Here is a 24,556-nt window from a genome sequence, read left to right on the forward strand (position 1 = left end):
AGAATACGACAGGCTGAATATAAAAGACAGTTCATATCGGATCATTCTATGTTCTTCTCCTGTGCAAGTCCAGAAGTGATGCAATTGTCTTATAGATGGAGGTTTAATACAATGCTACTGAAGAATCCAGAGTTTATTACTTTTGTTAAGCAACAGCTTGCTTTATTCTTGACTGAGAATACTAATCCAGTAAGTAGTAAATTTGTATTGTGGGATGCTTGCATATTTGTGTGGGCAAATTATTAGTTACACTATGAAAGTTAAAAAAAAATATGTGGTGGATGGTCAATGCATCTAGACAGCAAACCCAACCACATGGTTGCACTGGATGCAGAAAAAGCTTTTGATAGGGTTGAATGGAATTTTTTATTTAAGGTGTTAGAGAAGTTTAATTTTGGCCCTTATTTTATTGGTTGGGTTAAGGCACTATATACAAATCCAATTGCTAGGGTGGTGACAAATGGTTAAATTGATGCGATCAACCCGACAAAGTTGTCCATTATCACCAGCCTTGTTTGCATTGGCTATGGAACCATTAACTCAGACAATACGACAGAATGATAAGATTAAAGGGATGAAAATTGCGGATGATGAATATAAGATTAATTTATTTGCAGGCGATGTGTTTGTGTATTTGACAGAACTGGAACAGTCTTTGAAATATTTGCAAGATTGTTTGTTGAAATTTGGAGTTATCTGGATATAAAGTAAACTGGGATAAGGGTGAAATATTGCCAGTTGGGGAAGGAGATTATTCAGAATGTAAAAATATTATAAAATTAAAATGGTCAGATAGAATTAAATATTTAGGAATATTAATAAATGCAGATTATTGATCTTTACATAAATGAATCATGTTCCTTTATTAAAAAAGATTAAAATGGATTTGATTAAATGGAAAGATCTTCTGTTAACATTAATTGGTCGAGTAAATTGCATCAAAATGAATATTTTTCCTCGAATCCAATATTTGTTTCAGTCGATACCATATTTATTTTCAAAGAGTTTTTTTCAGGATCTGAATAGAGCGGTGCAAGAGTTTTTATGGAAGGGAAAATTAGCACGAGTAGCTTTGCACAAACTTACATGGAAATATGCATTAGGTGGACTTCAGTTACCTCATTTTCAAAATTATTAAAACATTCGCTAAAGATATGGATTAAAAGAAATATTTTAGGATCGAAGGGTAAATTATCAATTCAAACCTCGTTATATCATAATCAGCTTATTCCTTTTTCAATGTTCAATAATCATTTAAAGAGATGGAATTCTAAGGGTATAAAGATAGTTCAGGATTGCTTTGAAGGACAATTTCTTTCTTTTAACCAATTGAGGGAGAAATTTGATATATCTGTAAATTCTTTATTTGTGTATTATCAATTCAGAGCTCTGATAAAAGATAAAGAGATGAATTTACCTATGTTGATGAGATTTGAATCTTTGATTTCCTCTATACCAAAGAAAGGTTATATTTCTGATATGTATTATTTGTTACAAGAAGGTATGGATAAACCGGAATTGGAGAAATCAAGGGTTAAATGGGAAAGTGATTTAACTTATATTATCCCTCAAGAGAATTGGGAAGTTATGTGTTATGAAAGCGTAACTAAACTGACAAATGTAAGATATGGAATGGTTAACTATAATTTTTTTACCTCAGTTATATTTGACTCCAGAGAAACTGAAAAAATATGGATTTTGTAATTCGGATTCTTGTTTTAGATGTGGATTATGTATTGGAACTTTCTTACATGCCATTTGGTCTTGGGAAGGCATTAGGTTAGTTCTGGAAAAATTACTCAAAATTAAATTACCATTAGACCCATTGATTTTTTTGTTGGGTTATATGATCTCTTTGAAGGGATTGGGGTTGGATAAATTTCAGATTGCATTTGTACGTTTAGTGTTGGCTGTAGCACAAAAATGTGTAGCTAGTACTTGGAAAGATAACGTAGAGATTAATATAGCACGATGGCATAATGAATTGAGAGCTTGTATTCCATAGGAAAAAATTACATGTAACTTGCATGATAATTATTCCTTTTTTGATTAAATGTGGTCTTCTTATTTGGAATATATAAATTTGGAAATACTTTGAAATATTGTATATATTCTCTTTTTATATTTGGCTCCTCTTAAGGGAACTGGCTGAAGAGGTGGGAGGGATTTTGTTTATATATATATATATATATTGTTTTTTTTGTTATTTGATTGTATACTGTTCAAAAATCTTTTAAATAAAGTTTTTTTTAAAAAAAGGAAATGGTAGAAGTGGCTGCAAATGCAATGTTTAAAAATCATTTAGCCAGCTGCAATTAGGAATAGTTTAGAGGGATATGGCCCAAATGCAGGCAAATGGGTCTGGCTGAGATAGACAACTTGGTCAGCATAGACAAGTTGAACTAAACAGTATGTTTCCATGCTGTAAATCTCAAATTTTGGTTTGATCATCACTCAGAGCAAATGTTATCTAGTTAGATATATCTAGATCCCAAATGGAATCACTGATATAAAAGTGGAATGTTGATAGCTTGTATTTTAAGTGCACTGCCATATTTCTACAATGCAGTGAGAGTAACCAAGGACCTTTGAAGCTGGACATGTCAAATATGGTAGCAAATATGTGCATGCTAAGTTCTGAGAAACTGGAATAAAATAAATAACCCTTATCATCTGGTTTCACAACATATTGGAAAGATAGGACCATCTTTGATGATGTTCTGATAAGCTTCAGACAAATCAATTTAATAGTTTTAAAGAGGTCTAAGGAGAACACTGCATTCAATATAGCTATGAGAAATCCAGGCAAGGAAATATCAATTTAGAAAAATGTAGCCAAAGGCAAAATAAGATAAAGGAATATTGGGAAAGAGTAGGAACTTGAAGCAGAAAAGGGGAACAGAATTTTAGAGTTTTAAGGAAGGTACCTAGAGAGCTATATATGTCATCTGTGTTGGGGAAAAAGGATCAATGTCAGAGGATAGAGTTTGGTGGGTCTTACAATATTGAAGGTTGGAAATGGAATTAAAGATTATCCATGTTAAATTTAAAATGTTTTCCTTGATCAAGACTAAACCAAAGATAATCAGAATGATAAAAATTGAAAAATAATTGCAGATGATTTTATTTTAAATCTGGAAACACTCAACAGGTCAGGTAGCATTTGTGGTGAAACAGTTAACATTTCAGGTTGAAAGCTCTTCTTAAAAACTGAATATGTGAGAAAACTAGTTAGTTTTAAATTCTAGAGTGAGAACTTCTGATATGGCAAAGTTAGTTTATTATATAACAACAACCCTGATTTGCCAAGTGTTTTCAGTATTTTTGATTAGAACAATGATACCAATCGAAAGGACACCCAATGACAGGAACAATAGAGAAAGAGAGAACATGTGAGATCAGGGATGAGGCTGGGTTGCCATCTTTATGATAGGAAATATATGATGAAATTGGGGCCCTCAAAGAACAGGAAAAAAGCATGAGGAAATCAAATCCTGGCCTCTTAATTGCTGTCTTGTTCGTGACATGTTTTCCCATAGCCCTTGACTGCCAAAGTCAACATCTTCTGTCTTGTCAATGACAAAACTATGCCGAGAAAATTAAACAATCTGAGGTTGGCTTTCAAATTGTACCAAAGGTGAAAAGAGGTGGTGAAGCCAAAATCCATGCAGAAATTGATCCTATGTTTCTGAGAAAAGTGAGCGGGGGTGGTCTGTGTTCTGCAATGAAAGATCCTGAGAGAAGTCCAGCAGTGATGCTAAAAGTCCAGGAATGAAAACCACTGTTGTGTGAGAGAAGGACCAAGCATGGGCAGCCTCATTAAGCTGGAGAATAGATATGTGGAAGAGGTAGGCATCTGTGTGAAAGGCTGGACACAAGTCACAAAAGATGCCATATGAATGAGGGCCATTTCAGTGCTGTGGCAGCAATGGGAATTGACAAGATAATGCAACCGAACCCCAAGACAATCTTGGATTAACTAAATTTGGAACGATGCAAAATTTTATAAAAAAGGTTTTCACTTACAGGAACATTTGCAATCATTGATACATTGTACTTACAGTGGCTAACAAGACAATCAGTATCAGACAATTCTTGATGAACTGACTGATGTGGTTAGGTCTTCCACCAGATTATCAAAGACATCAGACACCATCAGTCCAAGACTTTGCTAGCTTGGGGTCAGTTCCAGGACAGGTGACAGTAACTTTTCATGTTGATAACCATCCATATCTTTCAGATTGCTTGTTACTTTTTTCTATTAAAAACCTGTCACTCACCTTTTTATCTTGCACCACTTGAATTCTTGACATTTTATCAGCTGCTGCTCTTTATCAGCATTTTGGATGAGATATAAACTAAGATGACATCAAATATCACACGACACAATTTTGAGAAGTATTAATGTTTATCATTGGTGTTCTGGCCTATAGAATATAGAACACTACAGGCCCTTCAGCTCTCAATGTTGTGCTGACCCATATATTCCTAAAAAAAGGTACCAAACCCTCCCTATCCCATAACCCTCCACTTTTCCGCCAGTCATGTGCCTGTCTAGGAGTCTCTTCAATGGCCCCCAATATTTCAGCCTCCACCACCATCTTGGCAAGGCATTCCAGGCACCCATAACTCTGTATAAAAAAAAATTCCTTCCTTTCATTTTGGTGGCACAGTTAGCACAACACCTCTACAAGGCCAGCGATTGGGACTGGACCTGGGTTTGAATCCTTCACTGTAAGGAGTTTGTACGTTCTCCAATGTCTGCATAGGTTTTCTCTGGGGGCTCCATTTTCCTCCCACTGCTTGAAAGTGTAGGTTAATGGGGTGTAATTTGGGCAGCACGGATTCGTAGGCCAAATTGGCCAGTTACAGTGCTGCATGTCTAATTTAATTTTTTAAAAATCTGGTGTTTGCTGATCCTGCCCTGGGAAACAGGCGCTGGCTGTTCACCCTATCTATGCCTCTCATAATCTTGTAGACCTCTATTGATTTCTATCATCCTTCTAACCTCCAAGGGAAAAGTCCCAGCTCTGGTAACCATGTCTCATAAGACTTGTTTCCCAATCCAGGTAACATCTTAGTAAATCTCCTCTGCACCCTCTCCGTAGCTTCCACATCCTTCCTATAAAGAGGTGACCAGAACTGAACACAATGCTTACCAGAGATTTGTAGGGTTGCAACATGACCTCACTGCTTCTGAATTTCATTAATCCTCCTATTAATGAAGCTCAGCATTCCACAGGCCTTCTTAACTATCCTATCAACCTGTGTGGTGACCTTGAGGGATGCAAGTACCTTCTGGTTTATCCTTCCACTTTACACTTATTCAGATTGAAATCCATCTGCCACTTTTCCACCCATCTCTGCATCCTATCTTTATCCTCTTGTACCCTTTGATAACCTTCAGCTCCATCCACAACTCCTTCAACCTTCGTGTCATCTGCAAATGTACTGACACATTCTTCCACTTCTTCATCCACCAGGTCATTTATAAAAATCACAAAGAGCAGGGGTCCCAAAACAGATCCTTGTGGTGCTCCACTAGTCACCGAACTCCAGGTAGAACTTTCCTTCCACTACTACTCTCTGCTTTCTTCCTGCAAGCCAATTTTTAATTGAAAGAACCAAGGCTCCACTGATCCCATGCCTCATGACTTTCTGAATGAGTCTCTCATGGGGGATCTTGTCAAATACCTTACTAAAATCTATATAGACCACATCAATTTCTTTTGTTATCTCCTCAAAAAATTCAATTAGGCTCCCTTCACAAAGCCATGCTGACTGTACTTGAGTAGACTGTATTTATCTAAATGCTCATATATCCTATCCTTAAGAATCCTCTCCAATAGTTTGCACATCTCTGACATAAGACTCATCTGTCTATAATTCCCAGGATTCTCCCTATTACTTTTTTTAAACAAGGGGACCACATTTGCCATTTTCCAATCCTCTGGCACCTCCCCTGTGGACTCAAAAATCATAGCTCTGCCCCAGCAATCTCTTCTCTCACTTCCCACAGCAGCCTGGGGTATATTGCGTCTAGCCCCGTGAACTTATCTTGATGTTTTAAGACCCAACACTTTCTCTTCCTTAATTTCCACATTGTCCCACACAGGCCTGTTCTATTCAAATCTCACACTGATCAAGGTCCTTTTCTCTTGTGAATACTGAAGCAAAGTATTCATTTAGAACCTCCCCAACCTCCAAGCACATGCTGCCTCCTATATCCTTTAGCAGCCCCACCTTCATTCTCATCATCCTTCTCTTCTTCACATACGCATAGAACTACTTGGGTTCTCCTTAATGCTATATGCCAAGTCCTTCTCATGTCCCCTTCGAGCTCTCCTAAGTCCTTTCTTAAGCTCCTTTCTGGCTACCATGTACTTTTCATGAGCTCTTCCTATTTCCTATATCTAACATATGGTCCCTTCTTCCTTTTGATTAGCTGCCTCACCTGTTTTGACAGCCATGGGTTCCCTTTTTGCAAAGTTCTTTTCCTTGTCCCAATGGGACAAACTTATCTTGAACCCAGCACAAGTGTTCCCTAAACTTCCTCCTCATTACTTCCATGCTTTCACCCTTGAACATCTGTTTCCAATTTACTTTTGCTAGTTCCTGGCTCTTCCCTTCATAATGAGCTCTTCCCCATTTTGTCTGTTTTTATCATTTTCCATTGCTCTGCTGAAGCTAAGGGAGTTGTGATCACTCACTAAAATGCTCCGCTGCTGACAGGTCCACCAACTGACCAAGTCTATTACCTGTGGTTATTGTTGGCTGAAATCACTGAAACCAATATTTGGTCAGTTCCACAGTGTGCACTCAGTGTGCTAGATTGCTGCATGGTAATAGTGGCTTCACTGGCTGTAAATTGCTTTTGAGACTGTTTTCCCCTTTTAAACAAATTTATCTCCTTTTCCTGTGTATTCTCTGGATAGCTATAAAAAAACCTGACCTAGCAGACAAATAAGTAACCTTTTCTAAATATTAATCAAAGATAGGAACAAAACTTGGTTCTTTTCAATTCTTTGGGAGTTTAATTTGCAATTGAGTATCAAATTGAACAAACCAAGAACTGGTGGGAATTTTAAGCTGACCTTAAAATAGAAACATCAATATCTCCAATTAAAATGAACTCCTTAAGCAGATTTATTTAATCTTTTATATTAATTTAACAAAACAAATGTATTATTTAAACTAACAACTAATGTTTTATTTTAACAATAATTCATCTAAATACTACTGCTTTATTTACAATAATAATACTGTATTCAAATGTATAAATGAGATCAACTAAAAGTACAAGCTAGTATACAAAAGAAAGGAATGTTTTCCCCACAAGAACAGTCTGTCCAAAAAAATCCCTTTGTTTTCTTGATATCATGTTATATGTTTTGATAAACCTTTGGCAAGGTGCACTGCAGCATGAACATGTAAAGATGGTCCTCGGGTTTGCTGAAATGGACTGCATGCTATTTCTCTGCTGGTTTGGCCACTTAAAATTCTCACCAGATGTTAATATCCTGAGCAGCTAACAAAGAACATTCAGACAGTCAATATTGGTAGTTAGGTTCCAAAACAACTAACACACTTTCAGCAACAAAGCTCCAGAGCAGTAAAACTGTGTGTCAATACAGCAATGCTCACAGACTAAATCACATTGCAGAGCAACCTCCAAAATCATTAATTACACTTAAATTCCTCACCAAGGTTTTTCACATTGAAGTGGTCATCAAGCATGCGAATTACTGCAAATCTTCAGCAGTGCTTAACTCTCAGGTTGGATACTTGAATTTGATCTATTTTTTAACAGTATACCACTGACTAAATGAGGAGTTCGGGAATAATATGATCTGTGTCCATGGGGTTGAAAGGATTCTCAATGGGATTTTTTTTTAAAGCAATGCTCTCTTCATTCGATATTGTTTTAGAGAAAAACAAAAAAAAAGGAGCTTAGCTATACTACACAGCTTGTATTGCTGGAGCTTGTTCTCAAAACTCTTACGAGATGGGGTTGTAAGAGAGAGTATCCCATAAAAAACATACAAAGAAGTTTGAATTCTCTTCAAAACTTGCTTGAGTCTTCCCTGCCCCAAAACAAGAATATTTGAGAACCATTTATAATGTTGAATTGAATAGGACAAAAATAGCATATCTAATAAAATACAAACCATTAAAACTTTGCAAGAGACCTTTATTATAGTGATGTCAAATGTTGTGCTGAACCGGTCTGAAGGAAGGTCATGAGCCTGAAACATTAACCCCATATCTCTCTCCACTTTGATGCCTAACTTGCTGAGTATTTCCAGCAGTTTCTGATTTTATTTGTGCACAATTGATATTGATGGATTGGGTGGGACTAGAAAGGCTTTGTAGTAAATGGGATACAATCTCTTTAAAGTATATACATAATGATAAAAGTACAGTTCAAACTATATCATACAGTATTTTCACCATCATGCTCAGGAATACTGACCTATCAGGGTTATTCACAGAACCTCCATAACAGCCCAAAGCTTGGCCTCCTTCGTTCAACTGCCTTGACCTCAAATTACATTTGTTTGACATAAACAGAGCAATTGATCTGTGTTATAATTTAGTCCCATAGGGATTCTGTTGAATACAATGAACATGGCTAATGCCATATTAGATTTTGTTTAGAAAATTATATTAAAAAAGACATTTACAAACATGCTTTGGTTAAAATGTACAGGCATCCTTTTGGTTCAAATACTATCAAGGACCAAATGAAAGCAAATTACAGCTTCTAATTTTTCTTATTTACTTCAATACATACACTAAGTGTTACAGAATTATGTACTCTTAACAGTGAGTCTTTCCTTTATAGTCTTAACCTGGGCCAGCATATTAAAATCTACTTTTACTCGACTAAGAACTACAGTTGGTTGCATATGTTGAAGCTGCTTCTCAGCGAGCTCAACACAGTTTGAGTTTGTCTTGTCCATTTTAATTTTTATGTTCTTAAGAAAGTGAAGAGATAGAGGAGTTGCAAGGTTAGCAAGCGTCCGATGTTCAGTACTTTGATCATGTAATTTATCTGCAACAGACTGTTTGTTGCGGTTGACAAGAACCAATGAATTTGCGTCTCTTTTGACAGGATACTTTGTTGGCAATCTGTCCTTGTCACCCACCACTGCAAAGGATGAATTTAATCTGCCATCCAACGTTTTCTCAGTGTTAGCAGTAGGACTGTGAGATGAACCTTTATTGGCCAGAGCTTTTTTCTTTTGCTTCAGAGCAGATTCCTCAAGGAACTTCAGGAAGGAAAATTCAAATCCCATGGGTTTAAATGTACTTAAATCAAAAGGCTTGTGATGATGCAGCTTGTGTGTACACGAGCTGCGCTCTGGTGGACACAGTTTTCTCTGATGGGGAGTTTGCTTTGAATCATCTTTCAACACCTGCTCAGGGGCTTCAATTAAATTCTTTTTCTTTTTATTCTGTGTGCCCTCTTCTGGACCCAAGAGATCCAGATGAATGTTTGATCTTTTCTTACAAGGCTGGTAGCTCCTTGGGTCACTGAATTCACTCTCTCCAGGTGTCTCTTCTTGTTCAGTCTTAATACATGTGCTAGCAGAGCTGTCAATAAGTTCTGGAAGTTCATCAGTGGAGTTCTTGAAGGAGCTATCATTCTCCTGCTTCTTAATGATACACTCCACTGACCCCTCTTGGCTGGATATGCATTCAGCCAATTCCTTCCCTTGGACATTTGAATACTTCCTACAAGTCACCAAATGACTGTGGTATTGACTAACAAATGCACTGGATATCTTATGATGAATTCTGTAATGTTTTACTAGACTGGGTTCACTAGTGACAATGGATGAACAATTCTCAAACATACATGGATACTGTTCCTTTGGAGACTTACTGCTGCACATCGCCAAGGCTTGGGTTTTACTTTTAAAAGTATATTTATCAATTTTTCTCGAGTTGCATGATTTTTCATCAATTTCACTATGTTTTATATTTCTGATATCTGAAGTGAAACATTCACTGGATTTACTGTGATTTACAGCATCTTCATTTTCAGTAATTTCAGATCCACAATAACTGTTACCATTTTCGAGATCATCCTGGGTGATTAGCTTTGGAATGTTTTCTTGGTCTGATGGTATGATTCTTCTGGGCCTCATTAAATGAGATTGATGAAGCTCTCTGTGTTTGGTAAAGATATGTCTTAAGAGGTTAGATCTGGTGGCATAAGTACGATCACAGCCTTCACAGCCACATTTGAAACCTGCTGCATCCGCATCATTTTGTGGAATTTCCACATCGATGCCATGAGCTACCAAAAGGTGTTTAATAAAGTTCCAGAATACTGTAAATGAAGACATGCAGTAAGCTTGGTCACAAACAAACCTTTCTTCATTCACAGACATAATTTTTCCAATTTCATCTGTGGTCAGATTGTGAAACTCAGAGTAGTGTATAATGATATCAGTAGGACCTTGGAAACATTTGCAACAATTGGTAATGTGGCATTGAAACTCTTTGATCTGGATGTTGTCATTTTGGGTGACTTCTTCTTTGATCTGTGTATGAAGCAGCCATTGGTTAGACTGATGTACTGCTCGGTAGTGCAGAATTAGGTTCTGCTGAATAGTGAAAGCTGCAGAGCAATCTTTGTGAACACACTTGTAGGGTTTGTGAAAGTTATTGACATCACACTCCGTTTTTAATTTTGCAACAGATTTCTTGCACTTCCTTTCTGCAGGTACTTTGGTAAACTTTGTCGTGTTTCTAGATTCTTCACTTTGCTCCAAACCTCCCTCACATTTCCATTCCTGCATTGATCTATCCGGTAGTTGCACTGGGACACCCTCAGGTTTTTCAGGCAGTCCCACCATCACTGGCAAGGTGCCAGGCAGCCCCACCGTTACCGGCGAGGTGCCAGGCAGCCCCACCACCACTGGTGAGGCGCTCGGCAGTCCCACGGAAACTGGTGAGGATCCTGGCAGGCCTGTGGTCACGGGTGAGGATCCTGGCAGCCCTGTGGTCACAGCTGAGGATCCTGGCAGCCCTGTGGTCATGGGTGAGGATTCTGGCATCCCCACGGTCACGGGTGAGGATCCCGGCAGCCCTACAGACCCTGGTGAAGATCCCTTCAGGCCCACTGACGCTGGTGAAGAACGATGTAGTCCCATGGAATCGGATGAAGTGTGTGGTAGCCCCTTGGATGCAGTAGAGGGAGCCAACAGTCCCACACTCAAGGGTGAAGAACTAGATGAGTCCATCGACATTGACAATAATGAAACATCTTCTGACCTGGACGCTAGTGGGATGATAGCCTGTGGGTTTGACAGTATCCTGGAAATGGCCAGTGGCTCTGCTGGCAAAAACGGGACATCTGCTGAGCCTGTTGTCATTGGCAGAACAGCTGGAGCACCAGACATAGGGGCAGACTGTGGCATTACTGGGAGCGGAGATGTACATTGTTGCTGGGTTGGCAGAAGAGGCACGCCCTGCAACGCCGTTGGTACAGTAGAGACAGTCTGGGCCTTCACAGATAGTGGTAGAATAGGCTGTGGCCACTTCAAGAGTGGTGAGATGGCCAGCAATTCCTCAGTGGATGTGGGGCTAGTATGTGGCTCAACAGGTAATGCGGTGTTACTTGTCGACCCTGCCAGTAGTAAAGGGATGTCCTGAGACCCCGCTGTTGGCACCATGGTGTTTTGTGGGTCTATGGATTGTGTTAAGGTATTTTGGAGCTGGGTTGATAATGGAGAGCAATCTTCTAGACCTGCCAGAAGCACGGAGCCACTCTGTGCGTGTCCCTGATCAAAGAGTATGGCCTTCTCATTCTGTGCGTTGTTCAAATGAAGATCAATCTTAGAGTTAACGTCGCTAGTTGCTGAAGTTACTGTCTCCAGTTCACGCAGACCAATTGGTTCGCCCTCCTGTGTCCCATTAATGGTGGACTGAGGCATTATTTCTTGCAATGGTAGTAAAGAGTCAGCAGTTTTATATTGACCCTCAAGTTTTCTGCAGTATACTCTTTTAATTCTCAATTTTACCAGCTCCTCCCGTGTTACGTGATGCACCAACTGATAGTGGGCTCGAAGATTAGAGTTTCTTGTAAAAGTTTTCTGACAGTTAGGAACGTGGCACCTAAATGGAGCAAATCTTGTCTGATACATCTTTATTTCCATTATTTGCTCCTTGGAGTACTGATGCACTTTGACATAATGATTCGTCAGAGCATCTTTAGTCATTGCACTATAGATGCATCCAACTTCCTGGCAAATAAAGGGTTTGATGAGACTCATTTTCAGCTCCTTGTCGTTCTCAGTTTCAGTGATCTGCAGTGAAGTGTTTCTTTGTGGGACTGTTAAACACTGATTGATAATGTTCTGACCGTTGGTACAATTATTCATTGGTGCATGTGCCAATATGTTCGTGGAGGAAGCTGGTGACCTTGAACGCAAAGATTGACGTGGTAGACCATTTGTGTAAAGCTTCTCGTTATACTCCAAGTTCAGATTTTGCAAGCCCAACAAAACTTCAGCTATTCTTATATCTAATGTCCTAGGGTCTTCAGAGCGAGATGAATTATGACTTGTATCAATCCTAGGAAGGGGCTCATTAGTAAAATACACAGACGGCTCACAACTACTTTCCAAATTTTGTGGGTGAATCTCATTGTCAACATAGGTTCCTGAGCAAAAGTTGGACTCTAATGGCTGCTGCAAGGGCTCACAAGATGAATATGCTGTTGAGCTTGCCACATCCAGCATTGGTGGGACCTCAGTGCTGAGTGACATGTCTTCACCAGCCACAAATGACCTAGGACTACACACAGTGGTGAGCGCCTGTGATATAGTTATGTTGGTTGAGCTTTCCTCCAATGAACTCATCTCAAACCTGGGCTGAAAGGTTTGCTGAATTACTTCTGAATCAAATGTTCCTTGAAGACTGGCAACTGATAGAGTCTTGTTAGGTTCAAATATACTAGGACTGTAGTTGTTCTCCTGTGCTGATGGGAAAAGTTCATGACCAGTAAATGGTTCTGTACTGTCCCCCATTTCCAATGACTGAAGGAATGTTTCACCAGTCAAGAATGTATCTGAGATACAGGGAGGTTCATGTCCATGTGGTGTGAACACATCTGATGAAAGGATCTTTTCAGTGATGCATACAGCCTGTCCATTCTTCTGCTCCTCAAGAGCTGAAGAGCTTTCCTTTTTATCATAAGGTTTACAAATCGCCCGTCGTGACAAATGACCTCCAAGAGATTTGGGATTGGTAAACTCTCTGTAGCATCTACTACAGATAAATTTGTCACCTTTAATGATTGCAGGCCATTTTGCACGCTTATTATGGGTATGCTTTTTCTTCCTGGATTGAGACACACTCTCACTTTCAACCATTACAACACAAGTCTGCTGAACTTCTGCACTTGAAGCACATTCGGGTGTTGAATTTGAGATTCTCTCATTTGGAAAATACAATGGATTTGAAGGCTTTTCCTGATTTTGACATTTCAGGGGATTTCTAATCTGTTGGATTTTTGGTAGATTCCGTTGTTGCTTCAACATTTCGTAATATTCAGGATGGGCAGCTTTGATGTGTTTGCTCACACTACGTGATGAGGTATAGCTTCGATTACAGCCTTCAACCTTACAGTTAAATCTTTGGACTGATTTTGCAGCTTCACCAGCTGCAGTTTCTATAGGCAGTGTTGGAATAGGAGTGTCCTCCCCTTTAAACACATTTTCTGGTAGAACACCCTGAGTCAAATCCATGTTCAACGTCTCTTCATTCTTCACTGTAACACAATGTTCATCTTTAGGGAGACAATTCTGTTCCTCACTGGAAGGCAAAACATTGAGTTCCAATGACGTGGAAGATTTAGGTTTGGAAATTTCACTTGGAACACAATCAATTGTAAAACCATTCTGATGAACATCAGATTTGAGGTGTGGTTCATCTTCGGTCTTTATTTGCAATAATTGGCCAACCCGATCAGTTCTATTAATAGCAGATTGGTCTGTCTGAAAAGGTGAACTATTTTCAGCCTCAATTTTCACACAAGTATGTTGGGTGTGATCAACTTCATGCTTTTGCAGTTCACTCTGGGAGTAGTAAATGCTTCCACAGTTTGAGAATTTACAAGTGTATGAGGAATTATGGTAGTGTTGGGCTTCATGATCATATAACAAGTAAGACTCTGTGAAAATTCTTCCACAATTTTGAAACATGCATTTAGCTTTGAATAGCAGATGTTCTTTTCTGTGACCTACCAATTCAGAGTAAGTGCCAAAGCTTGCATTACATTCCAGCTGTATACAGACATATGGTTTAGGACCGCAGTGAATTTGCAAATGTTCATTAAGGTGAGACACGCTGACAAAGCGCCTGCGACAATACTGACAAACAACTTTATTACTTTGCATTTTAAGAAACTGCTTTGCTTCTTCATCATTACCGTGGCCTTTCACGTGTGCAATCAAGTTTTTAAAATACTTAAAAGTTTTGGTACAGAGAGTTACAGGACAGTTGTAATCTTCGGTGAAGTCCACTTTCTGAGAGGTTATTATTGCAGGTTTGTACGATTTGTCCTTACCTTCATCATCAGAACCGTCACTTTCACTGTAGACTACAAAATCCTCACCATATAGACTGTTCCTTTTAATTGGACGATGTTCTTGCTTTTCTATTTCACCTACTTTTTTATCTGCACTACAGAAGTCAGTCAAGTTCTTCGATGGTCTTCCAACTCTCCTTTTCGGTTTGATAGAAGCTAGTCGTTCTTTACAAGACTGTTTAATGTGAAATGTTACATGGGGAACAAAAATCTCCTTTTTCTTGAAACTTTTGGCACATATGGGGCAGTAATAGTTTCCATCCTTCACATGAGTTTGAGCATGGCGAATAATTCGGTGCCCCAGAAACTCTCGGTCACATAATACACAATATTGCATGTATGCCTGCCAATTCTTAAATCTGGCAGACACCACACTTTTCTCAATTTTATGCTTTTCTTTCATTTCCACTTTTTCACTTGAACCATTCTGTACTTTCATCACATCACTGTAAAATTTAGGAAGTCCATTCAGAGAATGTTCTTTCATAGCAACTTCTTCTGGACGGTTCTCATTGTTTTCAAAAAGGTCACTGTCATTGAGTTCATCAATAGAAGATACGATGGATGCTTCCTCTCCCATTAATGCAAGGCAATGTCGTTTCAGAGTTTTCCAGTCCCAAAATTCAGGATCAAAAGGCCAATGAGTTTTCAAAACAAGTAGGAGTTCACATCTCAGTGAATTTGGGATCAGACCATTTTCATCATCATATTTCTGATCTGGCTGGTTATACAAAGTCTCAACTGCATAATATGCTTCTACTGTGGGTTCCAAGAGGAATTCAGTGAGTTGGCATGCACGTCTGACCTCTAAGTAATCAGGTAACAAGCACGATACTGTCTTGCAGATTGATGTTTTCACTGAAGGACTTTCATTTGATTCCATGCGTAATGCTCTCACACACAGTTCAATACAAGCTGAAAGACCAGCTTCCCGTGCCTGTTAAGGAAACACCATAAGTTACTGCTTAGAGTTTGATTTGATATTATCAAAATATTGTCACGTGGATATCAATGATTTAACAAGCAATACCATTCACACTTATTCAAAATTAAAACCACCAAAGATTTGGTTCTGAAACTACAAACAGAAAATACAGGGTCCAATTACTTATAGCAGCATTCAGTAATACAAATTTAATTTCTATTGTCACTTATCATTTGTTAGAGATTTAAAGGGTGAGACCAGGTCAAGGGGTTTATGGGTCAGTTAGAAGGTGATTCTGATGCTTTGTCTGTGTTACGTTTCCAAAAGCAGTGCTGCAGTAGGTCAGGATGTATTAATGGAAAACCAAAAGTTGGAGAATTCAATCTTTCCCCCTCTCATCTTAAATCCATGCCCCCTGACTTTAGATTCCTTACCCTGGGAAATAGGCTATGACTATTTACCATATATGTGCTTCTCATACTTTGATAAACCTCTCTTAGGCCTTACCTCAGCTTCCTACACTCCAAGGAAAAAAGTCCCAGCCTATTCAGCCTTATGATTCAAGAATCTTTTCAGCAATGTTTTCAGATTAAAGATATCTTTCCTTCAGCTGGGTGGGAAAAATAATGGTGGACCTGGTGTAATGGCAGGGCTACAGCTGGTGTGAACCAGGAGGGCAGGGAATGGAGATACAGTGCTGTTCCGTAGGGTTCGAATGCACAGCCCTGATGCTGACGGCTCCGTACAGGGTTTAAATGGCCTGTTAAAGGCTCCAGAAAAAGGAGAAAACCTTCTACTGAGAAGGATAAGCATTGCAGATGAACCTACAAGAGTGTGAACAAAACAGCAGACCAACAAGGGGCTCAGCAGCTAAAGGACACACAGAGGTTGCAGACTGTTGATGACTTGTGGTTGAAGGACTTGCACAGGCTGCTGGTGACTTGGATCTGGAGCTAGGGTTACTGTTAGAATAGGTTATTATGTCTGCACAACACTATGTTCTATTCATTTCAAAGATTCTCATAGATTTGTACTTGATTTTTACTGTCCAGATTCAATAATCTGTCAACATAGAGTTTCTGTTTAAAATTGTTTACCCTTTTTAATGACCAACAAAAGCTAACTACTGAGATAAACATCATAATGTGGAACTCATTGTGGGGAAAACTAAGATTTTACTATTCCTTTAAATCAGAATTGCGGTTTAGATCTGTTTACTTTGAAGGCAGTCTATCAATATTGAATAAAACAAGGAAGTCTGCAGATGGAGTGATTGAAGTAAAAACACAATGGTGGAGAAATTTGGCAGGTCAAATAGTGTCCTTTAAATAGCAAAGATAAAGATACATAACCAATGTTTCAGGCTTGTATCCTTTGTCAAGGAATGAGAAAAATGTAGGCAGATGCCTGAATAAAATGATGGGGGGGGAAGGAACAGAGCAGAGGCCCACCGACAAGAGGTAATAGGTGGATAAGGGAGCGAGGGCACAACAGAAAACAACGACATCGGGGGATATCTCTGTGAATGGAGAGGGAAGGGGGTGGAGAGCTGGTGGAAAGAAAACAGAGGGATAGCAGAAAGTGGAGAAGTCGATGTAAATGCCATCCTGTTGGAAAGGGCCAGTTGGAATATTAGGTGTCCCTCCTCCAACCTCTGGTAGATTGAGGATGACATCCTTCCACTTGAGCGTTTTGGGTTATAGGGTGATTAGTGAGGACAATGTAGTAACCACAAATTCTTCCACAGGTGGATTGGAGGTGCCTGCCTGCCTGGGTTGTTTGTGAATTGATTCACTTGCTCCACCATTTACATTGGGATTCTGTGAGCTCTCTGCACATGGATTTCAAATTCCCAGTAGCCCATTCTGAATGCTCCTTTTCCACATTTGAGCAGCTACACTTCCAAGACTTTAAAAGGGTGTTCCTTTTTTTCCCCCAAGGAAATTTTGAGTACATTCTTGAATTGTTTGCTCTGACACCTGGTAATTGCTTCCCACAGTTGAGCTCAGATTTGATCGGGCAAGTGGAAATATTTATAATCATGCGGCTTCTTTTGAGTAGAAAACACTCCTCGGCATTAAACTGGAATATTAGGTATTTTCACTATCAAACTGCATGCTGAAGTACGAGGCGGTACCTTCAGCATGTGAAGAAAGAATAGACATAATGCATATCATTCCATACAGAATGATAAGAGCACAGACACAGACCCTTTGCCAACCACCATCAGATTCTACAGGTCACCCACACGCTACGAGAAATTTACCATGGTTAATTAACCAACCAAATAACATTCCTCCAGCATGTGGGAGGGAGGAATCCCGAGCACTTCAAAGAAACCCAATCATAGGGAGAGTGTGCAAAGTCCACAGCACATCGACAGGATCAAACATGGGTCACTGGAGCAGTTGGACAGCTGCTGTGCCAGTTTGCTGCCCTAACGACTGAATGAGATTGACTCATAATGATATTTATTCAAGTATACTTAGAACATAGAAATCTACAGCACAGTACAGGCCCTTTGGCCCATAGTGTTGAGCCGACATAATAACCTACTTTAACAACTGCCTAGAATTTCACGACTGCATAATCCTTCATTTTTGTTAGTTCCATGCTTATATCTAATCATCTCTCAAAAGATTCCATTGTATTTGCCTCCATCACCATTGCTCTTGGTATTAAATTAAAAATTTTCATTAAAAAATTTAAAATTATTCACACAGCATAGTAACAGGCCATTTCAGCCCATGAGTTTGTGTCACCCAATTAACATACACCCTCAGTACGCTTCGAACAGTGGGATGAAACCGGAGCCCCTATGGAAAATGTACCAACTCTTTACAGACAGTACAGGATTTTAACCCCGGTCCCAATCACTGGCACTGTAAAGACATTGCACTAACCACTACACCAACAGTGCCACCCTATGAAAAACTTACCCTTTATACTAACTCCCAAGCACCTGAAAACTGTGCCTCTTCATGTTAGCTGTTTCCACCCTGGAAAAAAGCTTTGGTCCACCAACCCGATTAATGCCTCTCATCATCTTGAATATCACTATCAGGTCATCTCTCAACCTCCATCGTTCCAAGGAGAAAAAACACTCTACAATCCTCACAAGACATGCTCTCCAATCCAGGCAACAAAATCTCCTCAATATCCCCAGTATACAATCCACATTTTTCCTATAATGAGGTGACCAGAACTGACCACAATATTCCAAGTGGGATTTCATCAAGGTCTTATGCAGCTGGCAACATTACCTCGTGGTTCTTGAACAAAAATGTCCAAATCAATGTTATAATCAAACGAGCTTAAGAATTTATCATCTTTAGAGCACTTGATTCAAGGACTGTGGGTTTAAATCCACTATTTGTGTTTGTAGTGTATCTAAATTGACACTCTGTTGGAGAACTCAGCAACAGTAGCATCATCCTTTGAATTAGAAGCAAGCCATCAGTTTGCCTTTAATATCCAACCATGTTGTTGAGAAGCAGAGGAATTTTTCAGCTCTCTGAAACTACATTTGATCCATCCAAGATAATAAAATCAGGTTAATCGGTTATCTGTTTTACCTTGTTGTTTATCAAATCTTGCTGAGGAAATATTTCTCCATACATAGAACACTGCAGCATAGTACAGGCCCTTTGGCTCTCAAAGTTGTACCAACCCATATATCTCTTCCTAAAACAAAGGTACTAAACCCTCCCACCCTATAACCCTCTATTTTTCGTTTATTCATGTGTCTGTCTAAGAGTCTCTTAAATGCCCCCAATGTTTCAACCTCCATCACCATCCCCACCAAGGCATTCCAGGCACCTACAACTCTCTATGTAAAAAACATACCCCTGATGTCTCCCCTAAACTTCCATCTCTTAACTCTGTACATATGTCCTCTGGTGTTTGTTGATTTTGTTGATTCTGCCTCGGGAAACAGGTGCTGGCTGTCCACCCTATCTATACCTCTCATAATCTTATAGACCTCTCATTTATCTATGCTCCAAAGAGAAAAGTCCCAGCTCTACTAAACTTGCCTCATAAGATTTGTTTCCCAATCCAGGCAACATCCTGGTAAATCTCTGCACCCTCTCCATAGCTTCCACATCCTTCCTATAATGAGGTGACCAGAACTAAACACAATACAGTGTAGTCTTAGATTTGTAGAGTTGCAACATGACCTCTCTACTCCTGGATTTAATCCCTCTATTAATGAATGCCAGCATCCCATCTTTACTATCCTATCAACTGTGCGGTGTCCTTGAGGGATGTATGGATTTGAACCCCAAGGTCCCTTTGTTCATCCACACCATTAAACCGACCATTAAACCTGTACTCAGCCTTCTGGTTTGTCCTTTCAAAAACACCTAACATTTACCTAGATTGAAATCCATCTGCCACTTTTCTGCCCAATTCTGCATCCTGTCTATATCCTCTTGTAACTTTCAACAACCTTCAACTCCATCCACAACTCCTCCAACTTTCGTGTCATCCACAAACTTACTGAACCATCCTTCCGCTTCTTCATCCAGGCCATTTATAAAAATCAAAAAGAGCAGGGGTCCCAGAACATATCGTTGCGACACTCCACTAGTCACCGACCTCCTGGCAAAATACTTTCCTTCCACTACTACACTCTACTTTCTTCCTACAGCCAATTTTTTTTTCATCCACACAGCCAAGGTTCTACTGATCCTGTGCCTCATGACTTTCTGGATGAGTCTCTAATGGGGGACCTTGTCAAATGCCTTGCTTGCAAGATAACAATAATCACTTTTCAAAAGTAATTCATCTACTGTAGAGTTTTGAAACAACCTAAGGATGTGAAAAGGTACTGTATAAATAAATGCTTGCCTTTTCTTCTGTCTTATTGGAAAATAAGTGTATTTTTGTGGAAACTGAAGAATATGAGCTCCAGGTGTTTAGTTACTGATAAGAGATTTGTTTGCAGTATAAGGGCTTGTTTATTTCCTTGTGTTCAATTCAAGAATTACATTGTAAATAGTTTCCAAAATATAAGAAACAGAACATCACCAAATGAATTATTCATACCTCTGACTGTATGACTTTAATTAGAAAGAATATGTGATAAACTGTTTTAGACAGCATGGAGAACTGCCGACAGCATTCCAGAAAGGTTGATGAAGATGACTCCATTCTTTGCTGCAGTTTGCTCCAGAAAAGCGTCAGTTCCCTGAAAGCAAACAAATAGATCATAGAACAGAATACAAATTTTCTATTTAGCTATTCCTGACTTTTTAAACTGGTGTTGAGAACAAGAAGCAATATGGTTCACAAGTAGGCTACAAAATATAAAGCAGAATAGGAAAAAAGAGGGACTTGTGTTCCACAGGAAATGATGTCAGAATTTACTTTGATTTACTTTAAAGTGACCATCAACAGCAAATTGAAAAGGCATGACAGAAAGGCATGGGGGATTTTAACATGCAAATAGATTGGGAAAACCAGGTTGGAAATGGAGCTCAAGAGAGAGATTTATAGAACGCCTATGAGATGGGTTTTTATAACAGCTTGTTGATGGGATTAGCTATACTGGATTGGATGTTGTGTAATGCACCAAAGGTGCTGAGATAGCTTAGAGTAAAGGAATCAATAAGGGGACAGTGATCACAATATTACTGAGTTCAATTCGAGATTTAACAAGGAGAAACTAAAGTCAGATGCGTCATTATTTCAGTGGAGTGAAGGGAATTGCACTGGCATGAGAGAGGAACTGACTAAAGTAAATTGGAAAGGGGAAGTAGTAGAGAAGACAGCAGAGCAGCAATGGATGGAGTTCTTGCAAGAAATGAGGAAGGTGCAGGATAAATAGATACCAAAAAAGAGGAAATATTCAAATAGAAAAAAATGTCGCAACTTTTCCTGTCAAGTCAAAGCCAATGTAAAAGCAAGAGAGAGTATGCATGGAGGCAAACATTAGTGGGTAGACAGAGGATGGGGAAGTTCTAAAAAACCTGCAGAAGGTAACAAAAGAAAACCCATAAGGAGGGAAAAGATGAAGTATGAAAGAAGGCTAGCAAATAATATCCAAGGGGATACAAATGCTTCTTCAAGTATATAAAGAGTAAAAGAGAGGTGAGAGTATATATCGAACCATTAAAAAATGACGCTGGAGAAATAATAATGGGAGGCAAGAGACAAGGAGATGGCAGAAGATCTAAATGAGTATTTTGCATCAATGTGGAAGACATTAGCAGCAAGTTGTCTTTAAGGTATCTGCAAAGGGAAGTGAGTGCAGTTACTATTTCAAAGGAGAAGGTGCTCAAAAAGCTGAATGTTTTAAGGGCAGATAAGTCTCCCAGACCTGATGGATTGACCCTTGGGTTCTGAAAGAAGTAGGGATAATGTATAATAATTGATGGGTGCAAGAGAGACACTTTCACTGAAAGTGAAGGGCATCCGCTTACAACAAAAATGCGTAGGTAAATCTGATATTTGTTGTCACAGGTGGTTGTGGAGTCCAGGTCATTGGGTGTATTTAATGCAGAGATTGATCAGTTCTTGATTAGCCAGGGCATCAAAGGTTATGGGGAGAAGGCCGGGCAGTGGGACTGAATGGGAAAATGGATCAGCTCATGAATACCGTAAATGGAGGGGCAGACTCGATAGGCTGATCTTCTGCTCCAACACTGAAACCTCGTTAGAACGTGATTCGTTAATCCACAGAATCGCTAATAGCACGGGTATCTGTGGACCCCAAACTTTGAAAATTTTGAAAGATAGATGGATGGATGGAAAAAAGAATGGGTTTGATAGATTATTGATATGCACTTTGCCCTCAAAATCCGTTTCTTTGATCAAGATGACAAAAGGAACCAATTGAAATTATAAATTAAATACTTAATAGATGTGTTTGACTGACATTTTGAATACTTACAGCTTGAATTTAGTTTCTTTGAAGGTGTTAATCTGCATAAATTACCTCCATTATCGCGATTTACTTCTCACCTATTTAACACCGCGCTTGATCAAATAGGTTTGATTAACCGTGGGCACTTTGACATACATGCATCTGTTCCACGACTCGGCTGTAATGCGGTATCTTGGACCCCAACTACCGCGTTCTAACAAAGTTTTACTGTATGTCTTATAATCAACTTAAGAAAAGTTTGTTCACTTTATAAATTGATTTTAAATAGATAAGTGTGAAACCGTTCATTTGAGGAATTAAGAGATTACATATTGTTTGGATATTAGATATCTAAATGGACAAGGTAGTCCAAGAATAGAGATGTACATATTTCTGAAAATAAGATGTTAATGAGAATGCAAAATAATCAAATCATACATTCGGCTTATTTATAGAGGACCAGGAATGAAAAAGTCTGCAAGTTATGCAAAACTTTCACAGTTGGTTTGAATACATTTTAACTACCACAAGCAGTTTAATTTTCCATATTATCAAAGGAGTAGTTGCGCTTGAAGAAGAGATAACAACTGAATTAACATATATGGTAGTGAGAAAAGGCAGAGCAGTTTCAAAAGTCTGAAGGATGACTTATTGGAGGTCTTTTGAGAGACTTTGGCAGAGATAATGTTTGGATATGAGAGAAACTGAAACTATAAGTTGCATGTACAAGACAATTATCTGTATTAAATTCAAATAGGGGTTTTAAACAAATCTCCTTTTTCTAGTGGTAAGAATAGTACTTGTTATAATAAAGGGCAATTGAAAAATTAATGGGTTTGATAAAGGAAAGGGGGCCAATACTCAGAGGGACAGATAATTTAGTGTGACAAAGAAATATTTTTGAACAGCAAAGCATTTTGGAAAAGGAATAGATGCAATGGGAAATCTTAAAAACAATTGAGATAAAAACATTTTAAGGAACTATTGGGAAAACATAGAATAAATGTAAAATTCTACAAGAGAACCAGAAAAAGCACAATTACTTCTATGTCATAGCAGTTTGAGATTGATACAGATAAAGGAATGGAAGGTCATACTGATAAAATCTCTGCTCTCTCCACTCCTCCCCTTTCTGAAATCTATAACAGGCTTGCTTCCTCAGTTTTCTCATTCTAATGTCAGGTTATTGTCTTGAAATATGAATTGTTTTTCTATCTCTGCAGGTCATACTAATCTTGATCATCACCACTTTCTGTTCTCATTGCAGATATGCTGACAAGATAGAAGCAAGAAGAGCACAACACTGGTATGGCAGTTGGGTGAAGTGGCACATCTCTGTTTGAAAAATACAAACAATTCTGTGTAAAATGTTTCCCTCAACTCTCAGACCTCCTGACCTATGTATGTGATGATTTGATGACGAAGCTGACTTGTTTCTTTGCTTTTAATTCAGCAAGTCAATCAAAGCTCCATTGTTTGGCCTCTCCAGATAGGAACATTGAGCAGTTTAGTGGAGAGAAATCAATTCCAACTTTATAGAATCAGGACTTAATGAGGCTCCCTGAAACAAATCTCTTCCATTACTACAATATATCAAATCTATTTATCTGCCCAAACCATCAATTACAAAACTTGTATTTCAATTATGTCCACTATACTAATAACATTTTTCTTTTTATTATTTATATTTAATTTTGTGATCAAATTAAGTATATTTTAGCAAAATTATAAATTGTTTTCACAATTGATTCTACAGCAAATTTCTGAAAGCTATTACAGAAAAATATATATTTTATAACATAAAATATATATTTGTCAGACAAATGGTTCCAATATAATACTTTGCAATACTTTTTAAACCTTTGGCTTAAAAATGAAATGAGGTCTTAATTGTGAAGAGGAAGTTGTACTGTGTGCACATGAAAAGAGTTTGTACATTCTTAGTTCGAGGAGATGTGGTCTATAGTTTAAAATAGCACTCAAAAGCACAACCGGGATCCCTCACTCACAGAAGCTAATAAAATGGTAAAACATAGCACAAAGCAACAATTATTATGCTCAGTTCTTTTCCAAATACATTTACATGGAAATTTAAATTGTTTCCACAGTACTCACATTTTCCATTTTAATATATACTGCGGATATAATTTGTTGAAGA

At 38.6% G+C, this 24,556-nt stretch overlaps 1 protein-coding gene and 1 long non-coding RNA gene across 4 annotated transcripts in view; one reads left to right on the plus strand and one right to left on the minus strand.

Annotated features, from left to right (window-relative positions):
* The window catches only part of LOC138760908 (uncharacterized), a 38,379-nt gene extending 14,365 nt beyond the window's left edge, over nt 1–24,014 (plus strand). Inside the window, exon 3 of the long non-coding RNA XR_011355963.1 lies at nt 23,666–24,014. This is a non-coding gene — a long non-coding RNA (uncharacterized lncRNA). The remainder of the gene's footprint in view (nt 1–23,665) is intronic.
* znf292b (zinc finger protein 292b) overlaps nt 8,177–24,556 on the minus strand; it is a 210,965-nt gene continuing 194,585 nt past the window's right edge. For all 3 annotated transcript variants that reach the window (XM_069932209.1, XM_069932210.1, XM_069932211.1), the window contains 2 exons: nt 20,580–20,721; nt 8,177–15,542 (listed from right to left, as the gene is read on the minus strand). In XM_069932209.1, coding sequence (XP_069788310.1) covers nt 8,811–15,542; nt 20,580–20,721 — 6,874 coding nt within the window. In that variant the 3' untranslated portion in view covers nt 8,177–8,810. The remainder of the gene's footprint in view (nt 15,543–20,579; nt 20,722–24,556) is intronic.

This window comes from Narcine bancroftii, chromosome 4 (genome assembly GCF_036971445.1).
Source record: "Narcine bancroftii isolate sNarBan1 chromosome 4, sNarBan1.hap1, whole genome shotgun sequence".
In the NCBI taxonomy this organism is placed as follows: domain Eukaryota; kingdom Metazoa; phylum Chordata; class Chondrichthyes; order Torpediniformes; family Narcinidae; genus Narcine; species Narcine bancroftii.